A 12634-nucleotide genomic window follows, 5' to 3' on the forward strand; every position below is an offset into this window, starting at 1 on the left:
CTGAGGGGCAACTTTTTCACGCAAAGGGTGGTGAGTATACAGAATGAGCTGCCAGAGGAAGTGGTTGAGCAGGTATAATAATATCATTTAAGAAGCACTTGGATTGGTATATGGAGGTGCGGGGCTTAGGGATATGGGCCAAAGGCAGGAAATTGGGGCTAGCTGGTTGGGCACTGTGGTCAGCATGGACTGGTGGGCTGAAGAGCCTGTGTCCATGCTGTATTGCTCTATGACTCTATTCACAAATTTATTGGAGCATCAGCCATCATGCAGCATATTAGCGCAGCCCCATAGACCTGGATTCAATCTTGACTGCCGGTGCTGTGTGGAGATGACACATTTTCACTGTGACCATGTGGCTTTTCTATAGGTGGTCCAGTTTCCTCCCACATCCCAGAAATGTGCAGGTTAGAAAGTTAATTGGCCACTGTGAGTCCAAGTGTCTAGGTGAGTGGTAGAATCTGGGAGGAACTGGTGGGAATGTGGGGAGAATAAACTGGGATTAATATTGGATGATGGTTGATGGTTGGTTGGGGGCTCAGTGGGCCGAATGTCTTATTTCCATGTTGGATTTCTCTGAATTACTTAATATAACAAACTTAACTAATTTGAAGCTAATGAATTGGAACTTATCAGCTATAGACCCAGAGATGATTGGCTGAGACAAACTGACAAATGAAACCTTCAGAGCATAAAGTTGCCAACTTGCCTTTGTGAGACCATGACAATAGACAACCATACAAAAGCACCTTGTTGTATACTCGGGGTTATGGATTAGCTGCAGATAATTTTGGTGGCTATTAAATATGCTCTTCAATATATGTAGTTAGTTTGAAATGACGAAAAGGATGCGGTGGCTTGGACTTTGTAGTGAATGGTATCATGGCATTGCTCAAGGAAAGCTCCCTACTAAGCGTTAATGATCACAGTGACATGGATTTTGCATTTCCTAACATTAATTGTCAAGTGTCAGTTCCACAGGATCTATAGTATACAGTCACAGGGATGTCATGCAGAAGGCTAGGAGGCTAATCAAGTTGAAGAAATCGCACAGGTAGCAAACCAATAATTAGAAAACCTTAATTTCTAACTAACTTTTTCAACAATTTACAAAGAATGAAATACAGATTGGGCCACATATTTGGGATAAAAGTAAACCTCATAAGTTTCTTAAAATTAAAATATAAATTAATTTCCAATATGCCAATGCAATCACGAAGAAGGCACGCCAGCGGCTCTACTTCATTAGGAGTTTGTGGAGATTTGGTATGCCACCAAAGACTCTTACAATTTTCTATGGATGTGCGGTGGAGAGCATTCCGACTGGTTGCATCACAGCCTAGTATGGAGGCTCCAATGCACAGGATTCCAGGAGGCTGCAGAGGGTTGTAGACTCAGCCAGCTCCATCACGGGCACAACTATCAAGGACATCTTCAAGAGTCAGTGCTTCAAGAAGGTGGCATTCATCACTAAGGACCCTCACCACCCGGGACATGCCCTCTTCTCGTTACTACCATTGGGGAGGAGGTACAGGAGCCTGGGGACCCACACTCAATAACTCAGAAACAGCTACTTCTCCTCCGCCATCAGATTTCTGAACAGTCCATGTATCCATGAACACTACCTCATTATTTTTTTTGTACTATTTATTTTTGTAATTTATGGTAATTTTATGTCTTTGCACTGTACTGCTGCCACAAAACAACAAATTTCACATCATCTAAGTCAGTGATAATAAATCTGATTCTGCTTCTGAAAATTCTGAAATAATTATCCCAGCGAATGAAATTACACATATAACAAAATCAGTTTTAGAGAATTATGGGTTAATGCATAGAAATTCACAGGATTGAAGGAGACCATTCACTCCATTGTATCCGTGCTGGCTAAGATTGATCTATCCAGTCTAATCCACTTTCCAGCATAGCCCTGGGCCCCACAACAATTCAAGTGCATACCCCAGTACTTTTTAAATGCTTTGAAGGTTTCTGCTTCTGCCACCCTTTCGAACACTGTCACTGATTAGCAAATCATTAAAAACACAGTGAACATTTTCTAGACTTTTGAGAGCAAGAATAGTTTGTAAAGTTCTCATCACCTCACTGATTTCTACAGATTGCTGAGGAGGAGGCCGCAAAAACATTCTCATTTTGGAAGAGCAAACCGTGACCAACTCCACTCTCCGAATGGCAACAGACACACTGCATATTCCAGAAGTTGCTGTCAGCTTTCCATCATTGCAACAGTGAGCCTCACCAATACTGCAAATTCCAGCTCAGAATTTCAGCCAATGACTTGTGCAGTGAGCTTCTATGAAGTTCCCTCAGCTATATTAGTGCTATATTTTATCCAACTCCATATAATGGAATCTACCTTTCCATCATAAATCTTTCCAAGATTCTTATGTCTATGTACACTTCCTGACAACATTTTTCAGTTATGAATTCATATATCCCTGTGATTGATGGCAACCAGTGACAATGTAATTATAGTCATCTCTGAGAGAAGGTGTTATAAACCCTTGGTTTTGTACATACCAGCTCCCCATCTTATGTATTCCTGAAACTGCACTGAACTGCACTTCTCCATTACCCAAACTTCAAAACCTTTTGTGTTCCAACTGCAAATAGTAATCCTCATTCAGTGTGGGCACGTCATTGCCTAGTCAGGTCCTGTAATCACTGGCAGCTGTACAATTTAACAGAGGCGTGCTGAATTGTGATTAGCAGCTGGAAGCCTGCCTACCATCAGTGTAAAAGATTCTATCTCAACCACCTTTCAAAAAGATATGACACCACTGCTCTCAGTTCTTAGAAAGTTTTCTTCGTGCTATTGGGTGAAATGGAAATGGACTTCTTTGTGCTTAATTTTACATAGGATTTATCCACTACTCTACTGTCCTGGCTTTGTCACTTGTCAGAGAGAGATAGAGCACAGAAAAAGGCCTTTTGGCCCAACAAGACCATGATGGCCATCAAGCACCCACTTGCACTAATTCTACACTACTCCCATTTTATTCTCCACATATTCCCATAAATGCCTCTAGATTCTACCACTCACACACACATCTGGGACAATTTACGGTGACCAATTAACCTACCAACATGCACATCTTTGGAATGCGGGGGGAAATTGGAACACCTGGAGGAACCTTACCCAGTTATAGAGAGAATGTGCAAACTGCACACTGACAGCAGCAGAGGTCAGAATCAAACCCGGATCACTGGAGCTGTGAGGCAACAGCTCTACCAGCTGCACCATTATGACTCTCCTGACTCACAGATTCATTTCACAGTTGCCATCTTCATGGATTAGAACATGCCACATCTTGAACTACCATAGGTGATCAATCACTGCATAACCTGCTGACCTTGAAAACCTTAAGGTGTCTCTGATCTAATGAATTGCCTGATTTTATTGAGATCAGAGAATCCAGCACACCATAGAATGGTCTTGGGACTTTCCAGCTCTGTGGCTCTCTGATATGTCCAGGAGTGTGCTCATGCACTAATCCATTAAGTAACTGAGTTCCCTCACTCTATGGGAGGCATAATTTGATTCATTGCCCTCAAAGAAAAAGTAAGATAAGATTCCTTTATTAGTCACATATACATCAAAACACACAGTGAAATGCATCTTTGCGTAGAGTGTTCTGGGGGCAGCCTGCAAGTGTTGCTACACTTCCGGCACCAATATAGCATGCCCACAACTTCCTAACTCGTACATCTTTGGAATGTGGGAGGAAACCGGAACACTCGGAGGAAACCCACGCAGTCATGGGGAGAACGTACAAACTCCTTACAGACAGCAGTGGGAATTGAACCCGGGTCGCTGGCACTGTAATAGCGTTACGCTAACCACTACACTACCATGCCTGCCCTACCTAGCCACGAAGTCAAGGGAGAAGTGGTCCTGAAGAGTACTCTAAAGGTAAGTTACTTCATGTTAGCTTGTTTTTCGGATCAACAGAGGTATACTGCTTTTAAAGTCCAGGACTTCAATTCCTTGATCAAATGCATCTATCACTATGCTACTCTATACCCCAGCACTTAATCACTGGTTGTTTTGTGTTTCCCAAGGATCCATTCCCCAGAAGCCAGGTCTTTTGTTGTGCTTTTGTGACTCCAGCACACCAGCTTGAACCTCTTGCACCAGCGTCCGAGTAGGTTAGGATTCATAATACTTATGAGGCTGAAAAGCAAAATTGGTCCAGATCCTCACAATGATCAGCTGGGATGAAACAAATGCTCATTTCAGTGGTCCACACTCAGCTATTGTGCCCAGTTAACCTCTAAGCTGGGGTATCAACTCTGGTTTAGGTTTGCTGTCATCTGAAATGATGATTCAGCGTGTCTTTTCCCTCAAGATGTGACAGTATTATGCTTATGATAGAACTTATGACTAACACTCCAGAGTAATTATCATTGTCTCAATTATTATGGTTTTGTTTCATCCTGGTGAGTGTGCAAATGGAGATGGAGCACGTAGCTATGTTTCAGCTTTCTAGTTCTTTAAGTATCATCTTGAGTATGTTATAGAATCATAGTCACAAAGCACAGAAATAGGCCCTTCAGCCCAACTCGTCCATGCCAACCAATTTGTCTCCTTGAACTAGTCCCATTTCCCCATGTTTGGCTCATATGTCTCTAAACCCTCAAGTTTTTCTGCTTCAGTTCAACATGGCTAAAGAGTTCATAGAGTCATACGGCACAGTAACAGTCCCTTCCACACCGACCACCAAGGATCCACTTACACGAATCCTACACTAATTGCTTTTTTAATTCTCCCCATATTCCCATCAACTACTGCCCCAGATTCTACTGCTCAGTGGCCAATCAACCTAACAACCAGCATCTTTGGGATGTGGGAGGAAACCGGAGCACCCAGAGGAAACCCACACGGTCACAGGGAGAACGTGCAAACTGCGGAATACATAAAAGCAGAAGTACTTGTTAAAGTTGTGCAGCTGCTGGATACAGTCAAAGGGGCACTGGGACTGAAGCACCTATCATTCCTCTTCCAATTCAATGTGCATGTTGTGCAAGTGGATGTAGCGTTAAAGATTACGGCCTTTATGGAAAAGCAAACTGGAAATCTTTTTTTTCTCATTTGAAAATCGAGTACCATTTCTTACACACCAGAATCATTCAGAACTTGGATAAAAGAGTAAGCTCTAACAATGCTGCCCTTTTGAATTCAGTTAATAATCTAAACAGAAACAGTTAGTCTTACTAATGATGATCACAAACCTATTGGATTGTAATAAAACCCCATCTGGTGCATTAAAGTCTTCCGGAGAGGAAACCTGCCTCCCTTACTCATTCTGGCCTACATGTGACTCCAGTGGTTGACTATGAAATGGCCCTCCAGGACATTCTGTTTAGGGGTATCAGAGCTGGGTTATAAATGCTGCAAATGTTTTAAAAATGAATAAACACTTAAAAAAATCCACATTCAGTGTGAATTCTTTGGACGCGAGCATTGTTGGCAGAGCTGGCATTTACAGCCCATTGCCACTTGCTGTTCAGAAAGTGACAGTGAACTTTCATCATACAATGCAGCTAGCTCATACATTCCAGTATTTTGACACAGCAGCATTCAATGTGAGTGGTGCACATATCGCATTAGTTCTGTTTTACACAACTACTTATCCAGAAAATGCACATTCTTTTGGTTGTGTACACCTGCTTGTTATGTTGAAAACCAGTACTCTTGCTGAAAGTATTAAGCATTCCTGTATAAGCCATCAGATCCTGCATCCTTAATTGCTGTGACTTTTGGCTTCAACTCCAACCTCAAAAAACAAATTAATTCCAATATGTTTCAGCCTGAGCTATCTTTGTTATTAAACCTGACCAAGGACCAAGGGCAGCTTATCCTGGTAAGTCTTAGTCAACTGTTCAAATGGCCTCAGTCTAATTAGAGGAGGAAAGAAGAAACGATTTATTCTTCCAGATTATTTTGGTTTATCAATGTAACAGCACTCGTCCCAAGTTATGGAGGCAAATTTCCTTGTCATATTGCTGCACACATTTCCACTCACATCAAAGGTTTACAAATCTTGTCAGAGAAATGTACATGAATAATTAGAACATCAATTCTAAAAGAAGTTGGTTGTCAATGACAAATGATGATTGATACAACAAAGAAAATTTCAAGTCCTGGTTGCTTTTGATTCTGGCTTAAGTCATGTTTACACTTCAAAATTTTGTGTTAAATTCTGTCATGCTTGGTCATTGCAGTAAATGTGCGATGTGCCATAATAACTGAGGTAACCTTGGATCATCCAAGAAGCTTTCCTGAAACAGGCATTGAACTTCCTGACTGCACTGGTTGCAAAACTCAGGAACAAAATGGCAGAGGTTCCCATGCTAGTTGCTTTGCCATTGAGCAGTCTAATTGTCAGTCCTTAGAGGTTAGAGTAGAAGGCTTTCAAATAAAAACACTAAGCGATTATGTTCTTTGTTGCTTTAATAGGACCAGAAAAAGCAATTGTGATCCTTCTTACAATGAAAAATTCTCACATAGCTGAACTGACGCAGGGAGGACATTTCCTCTGGCTGAATGGGCTATGACCAAGGGTGTGAGATAAAGAAAAATTCTTAGGAGTGAGATAAAGAGAAATTCTTTCATACAGAGGATGGTGAATCTCTACTCTGGACTGGTATGGAGGATAAGTCATTTGAATTATTTCAAAACACAAAACAATAGCAACCTGCGAAGTTCCAGAAGTGGCTAAAATTGTTCCATTGTTCAAGAAGAGTAGCAAGGACAGGCCAGGGAACTACAGGCTGGTGAGCCTGACTTCAGTTGTAGGGAAGTTACTGGAGAAAATTCTGAGGGACAAGATCTACCATCACTTGGATAAGCAAGGCCTGATCAGGAATAGTCTGTATGACTTTGTGCATGGGAGATTATGTCTGACAAATCTTTTGGAGTTTTTCAAAGAGGTAACTAAGGGGATAGATGAAGGTAGAGCAGTGGATGTTGCTTACATGGACTTTAGTAAGGCCTTTGACAAGGTCCTGCTTCACAGGCTAATCTGGAAGGTTAAATTGCATAGGATTCAGGGGGAGCTAACGAGGTGCATTCAGACTTGGTTCAATGATGGGAAGCAGAGGGTGACGGCTGAAGGTTGATTCTCCGACTGGAGGCCTGTGACTAGTGGGATGCCCCAGGTGTCAGTGTTGGGACCTCTGTTATTCATTATTTATGTAAATGATTTGGATATGGATGTACATGACATGATTAGCAAGTTTGCTGATGATACTAAATTAGGGAGTTTTGTTGATATTGAAGCAGGTTACAATGAATTGTAGAGAGATCTTAATCAGTTAGGGAGATGGGCTGAGGAATGGCAAATGGACTTCAACTTAGGTAAGTGTGAGGTGATGCACTTTGGACAGTCAAGCCAGGGTAGGACTTATACAGTAAAAGGCAGGGCACTGATGAGTGTGGTGGAACAGAGGGACCTGGAGTACAAGTGCATAGTTCATTGAAAGCAGCCACACAGGTAAACACAGTGGTGAAGAAGGCATTTAGCATGCCTTCATCAGTCAGAAGATAGAGTTTAGGAGTAGGGACATTACATTTCAGTTATATTAGTCATTGGTGAGGCCACACTTGGAGTATTGTGTACAGTTTTGGTCACCCTGTTATAGGAAAGACATCAAGCTGGAGAGGGTGCAGAAAAGATTCATGAAGATGCTGCCTGAACTAAAGGGCCTAAGCTATAGGGAGAGGTTGGCCATGCTGGATCTTTATTCCTTGGAGCACAGGAGAATGAGGGGGGACCTCATAGAAGTTTATAAAATCATGACGGGTAAGGATAAGGTGGACGGTCATAGTCTTACCCCAGGGTTGGGGAGTCCATAACTAGAGGGCTCAGATGCAAGATAAAATTTAAATGAGACCTGAGGGGTAACTTTTTTACACAGAGGGTAGTGACTACCTGGAATAAGCTTCCAGAAGAAGTGATCAAGGCAGGTATAACAGCAACATTTAAGAGGTAGTTGGATAGGTACATGGAGGGGAGGGGCTTGGAGGGTTATGGGCCAAACACGGGTAACTGGGACTAGAAAGGAGGATGCTGTGGTCAGCATGGAGCAGTTGGGCAGAAGGGCCTGTTTCAGTGCTGTATTACTCTATGACTCTCATAGATTTCTGGATATATCTAATTTGAGATAGGAGAAACGTTGGTCCATCAAGTCTAAATGGCTCCCAGACATATTCTATCAATCCATTCCCCATTTATTTCCTGTAGTCTATTCTCCCTCAAATGCCCATCAGCTCTCCCCTGATTTTCCTCCCACCACTTACACCAGGGGTAACTTACAGTAACCAAATAACCTACCGATCACCAAGAGAATCAGGGAATATGGGGATAATGTGCAGATAATTGGCAATAAGCCAAGATCTTGATAAATGACAGCAGGTTGAAAAGGCCAAGTGGCCCATTCATATGCTCTTCTCTTCTGAGCCTACAATAAATTTGGTGCAACACTCTTAAAGGCCCATTTTTGAGACCACATTCTCCTCAAACCTCCAACCAATTCGGCAAAGGACCGGCATAATTTTCAGTCAACCATGTGTCTGGTGGAAACATTTATTATGTTTTGGCTATAAGTTGTAGGAATTCTTCTTTGATATTTCAACATCACTTCAAGATGCTCCCTCTGCACCAGGGCAATGCAACAACCTTGCTGACCAGCCTAACCCTGTGATTTCTCCTAAGGATCAAGGCTGAAGTAAATGGGCCTGAGGTTAACGGAGGGGTTAAGGGTGACACCATGACTTGCTAAGCATGCCATGTTAAATGCAGTCCCACCTTAACTACTAATGATCCCTGCCATGCCCCTTAACTGTGACTTGTCTGAAGGCACAATTGTCCATCAATAGTCCTGTTCGGTGTCGAGGTACATGGGTATAATTAATTGACTTGCCTTTCAGCTCCCAGAAAAACATAAGTAGCACATGAAGACATAAGCCTCAATGAATCATACACAGGCCTGTGGCAAAGACTTCTGTGAGAAACATTTTCTTATATAAGAAAAGGTCCAGTTTTCCTCCTGGAAACAACATCAGATAAACATGCAATTGTAGCTCTCACCTCCCCACCCCCTACACCCAAGACTGAGCTTTGAGCAAAAGCAAGTACTAAGGAATACTTTTATGTTTGCTGTTCCCATGGAAACAATTCCCTTGTGTAACCATAAAGCTTCCATTTTGTTTATTAGCCAGTTATTGAGAAGTTGGCCCCTTTGGACATTGACCTTATCAGTATCGCAGGGCCCATCAAGCTGTAGAAGAGGATAAAAGAAACAATGGTCCAAAGTTTCAAGGGAATGTATAAATCTCATATTATAACCATACTGTGTGCACTAATTAATTACCAAACATAATATTGCTTCATTATATATATGATATAAATGCAGCAACCACATTACACCTGTCACCAGCTAGCTTTCTATAGCACACTCAGACCTACTGGTAGTGGAGACAGTGAAAATGTGATCTTCTCCAAAACTGAGTTTGATAATACAGTAAGAGTTGGTTGTAGTTTATGAGCCTTCAAAAGATCACCAGTCAGCTTGTGCTTCCCTGATAGCCACTAAGCCTTCTGAATACATGATGCATTCCAGATGCAGTGTGGAGCAGAGCTCACCCGTACAAATTAGACCGACAAACCGGAAGGAAAATAATTGCCTCAGCCCTCGCCCCTGTGAAAGTACTCACAACCAGTTTGTGGTCTCCCATCTTAATAATCGTCTGGTTCACAGTTCGTAGCAAATTATTTATGATTCCCTGAAGATGGCTGTGAGTTGAGGCCTAGAGAAAAGAAAAGATCCATGTTAAGGAAGATGGTTGATCGCAGAATACCAGATGCAGAAAGCTACTTTTAGTTAAGTGTGGAGCAATAATCACCGGACAGTACAATCGGCAACCTCTGGACAAAATTCCAAACACAGCTATAGGTTTAGAATTGTGTACATTTAACAACTATGATACACCAACAACACTCTCGGCTTTTCTCTCTGCTATCTTCCTGTCTTTTGTATATGTTCCACTTCTGTCTCGCCTTCCCTGGGTTAAGATGACACAACTCAAGAATCAGAATCAGAATCAGATTTATTATCACTGACATATGACGTGAGATTTGTTGTTTTGTGGCAGCAGTATGGTGTAAAGACATAAAAATCGAAGTTACAAAAATAAATAGTGCAAAAGAAAGGAATAATCAGGTAGTGTTCATGGATCATTCAGAAATCTGATGGCGGAGGGGAAGAAGCTGTTCCTGAATCGTTGAGTGTAGGTCTTCAGACTCCAATACCTCCTCCCTGATGGTAATAACAAGAAGACTAGTAACAACAACCCTCTGTGGCCTCTTGCGATCCTGTGCATTCTCGGCTGCCCATCTTCAACTTAGAGGCCACACTCTTGCCTCACAGACCAATGGCCAAATGGTTTCAAGCTCCCCGCTCAAAGGACGAGTCCATTAGAGTATTTCAGGAGTGTTCTCTGAGACTCTGACTTCTGAATGCATCAGTAAATGTAACGTTGCTGCCTCATTTGGATAGAAAGGAGCTGTGAGGGAATTCTTTCTGGTGTCCTAGTAAACAAATATTCTTCAGCCAACAACTAGAACAGTTATGCGGGAAGTTTCAGTGCAACCTGAAGTGGGAATTTAGATTCCAGAGGGCAGTTGGACATTAGAAAAATCAGCACAAGGCATCACCCAGTGCAAAGGAAGAGACAGCAACAGTATTCATCTGCTCTCTCTAGCTAGTCATTCAGGAATGGTGGATTTTCTACTTATTGGTTAAACTTTTTTGCAGTAACAACCCCCCCCCCCCCCCACCCACCATGCTTCTTCTCTTCTTCCCTTTCCTAGCCTCTTTACTTCTACCATTTGTTCCCTCTCTCTCCTTACCTTTGACCCATTCCCCAGTGGATCTGCTCTCCCCTCCTCCCCCCACACCTGCCTATCACTATCTCTTACCTGCATCTACCTATCACCACCTTGTGCCCACCCTGCCTCTCCTCTTCTGTCCACCTATCACTGCTCTGCTTTTCCCTCCTATTTATTGGGCTTCCCCTTTTCCTATCGTCAGTCCTGAAGAAGGGTCCTGATCCGAAACGTTGACCGCCTGCTTTTCTCCACGGATGCTGCCTGGCCTGCTGAGTTCCTCCAGCATCATTGTGTTTTTCATCTAGATTCCAGCATCTGCAGTCCTTTGTTTCTCTAACAATTTTACAAAGGTAGGCAACAGCCTTGCAGGTATGGGACAAGGAACGATGCACATAGATTCCACAACATGACACTGAGTCATAACAGCACATCTGTGGAATGTCTTTTGGTAGAGATGCATTTATCACTACAGGAAGATGCCAGACTAAACAACCTCTGTGTTAATGTGTATGGAGATATTGGTTCCGGTTCAAAGAGAGCAGTAGAGATAGCTCTGGAAAGCCTCCAAAGATGCAGCCAGAGAAATATGCGACCTAGTCATACCAGTTGCAATCTCAGAGATGAGACCTGACCATGAGACCACAAGAGTCTGCAGTCTCCACTTACACTGATCACACAGCGTTCATGATGTTAGAAACAAATGATAACAGACTCATGTGACCAGTAACTCCATGTCTGTGCATTAGACAAAGATGTGGTACCTTATCTCTGAATACATATTAGAATGCCATGTTTTATATAATCAGAGACAGGGTGTGATCCACACCTAGTCAGGTGTGAGATCAATGTAAATAAATAAACTTCTGCATGACCTGAGAACAGACGGTGCGCGTGATTCTTTGCTCCACAACACTGTCCCAAGAACACTCCAGGATAATGTGGAGGCGTCGGGTCAACAGTCATTTTGGTCTTCGTCTTGCTCCATCAGAATTCAGTTGCATCCAAGCTTTACAGATTTGGAATGTGGAACCTGTTCCTCCACTCCTGAGGCCAGGCTTGGGACGCCAGCCACAGGCCTGGGGGAGTGCTGGGATAGACCTTGTCAGCACTTTTGTGCATGTGGAGGAGAGCATAGAAGGAGTAGGACAACACACAAGATGCTGGAAGAACTTAGCAGGTCAGGCAGCATCTACGGAGGGGAATGGACAGTTGACATTTCGAGTCAAGACCCTTCATCTGGACTGAAAGAGGGGAGGAGCAAGAGCTGGCAAGAGATAGGTGGATCCAGGTAAGGAACGGTGATATGCAGAAGGGGGACGGGAGAGTGGAAATAGTGACAGAGGTTGGGTGACAGGTGGAGGCAACAAAGGGCTGCAGATGATGGAATCTGATAAGAGAGGAAGATGGAGCACGGAATCAAATGAGGGAGGTGGGGAGGGCAGAGGGAAACAGTGGGGGAGGGGACCCAGTGGGAGGAGTGTGTGGGTGATGGGCAGACGGAGTGGGTGGAGGAGGGGAGAGGAACAGGGTGATGGAGGCTGTGGTGAGTGTAGGAAGAACTGGGCAGATGAGGAGGAGAGAGAAAAGGTACAGGAGTGGGACCAGCTGTGTGTGTGTGTGTGTGTGTGTGTGTGTGTGTGCGTGCGTGCGTGCGTATGTATGTATACGTAGGGAAGGAGGGGCACTGCTGTGTTTGGAGGGAAGGGATCAGGCTGGTACAACTG

At 43.2% G+C, this 12634-nt stretch overlaps 1 protein-coding gene across 2 annotated transcripts in view; it reads right to left on the reverse strand.

Moving 5' to 3' along the window:
* LOC127569055 (dedicator of cytokinesis protein 2-like) overlaps positions 1–12634 on the reverse strand; it is a 528829-nt gene that overhangs the window by 284283 nt on the left and 231912 nt on the right. For both annotated transcript variants that reach the window (XM_052013336.1, XM_052013337.1), the window contains exon 27: positions 9737–9829. In XM_052013336.1, coding sequence (XP_051869296.1) covers positions 9737–9829 — 93 coding nt within the window. The remainder of the gene's footprint in view (positions 1–9736; positions 9830–12634) is intronic.

This window comes from Pristis pectinata, chromosome 4, assembly GCF_009764475.1.
Source record: "Pristis pectinata isolate sPriPec2 chromosome 4, sPriPec2.1.pri, whole genome shotgun sequence".
NCBI lineage: Eukaryota > Metazoa > Chordata > Chondrichthyes > Rhinopristiformes > Pristidae > Pristis > Pristis pectinata.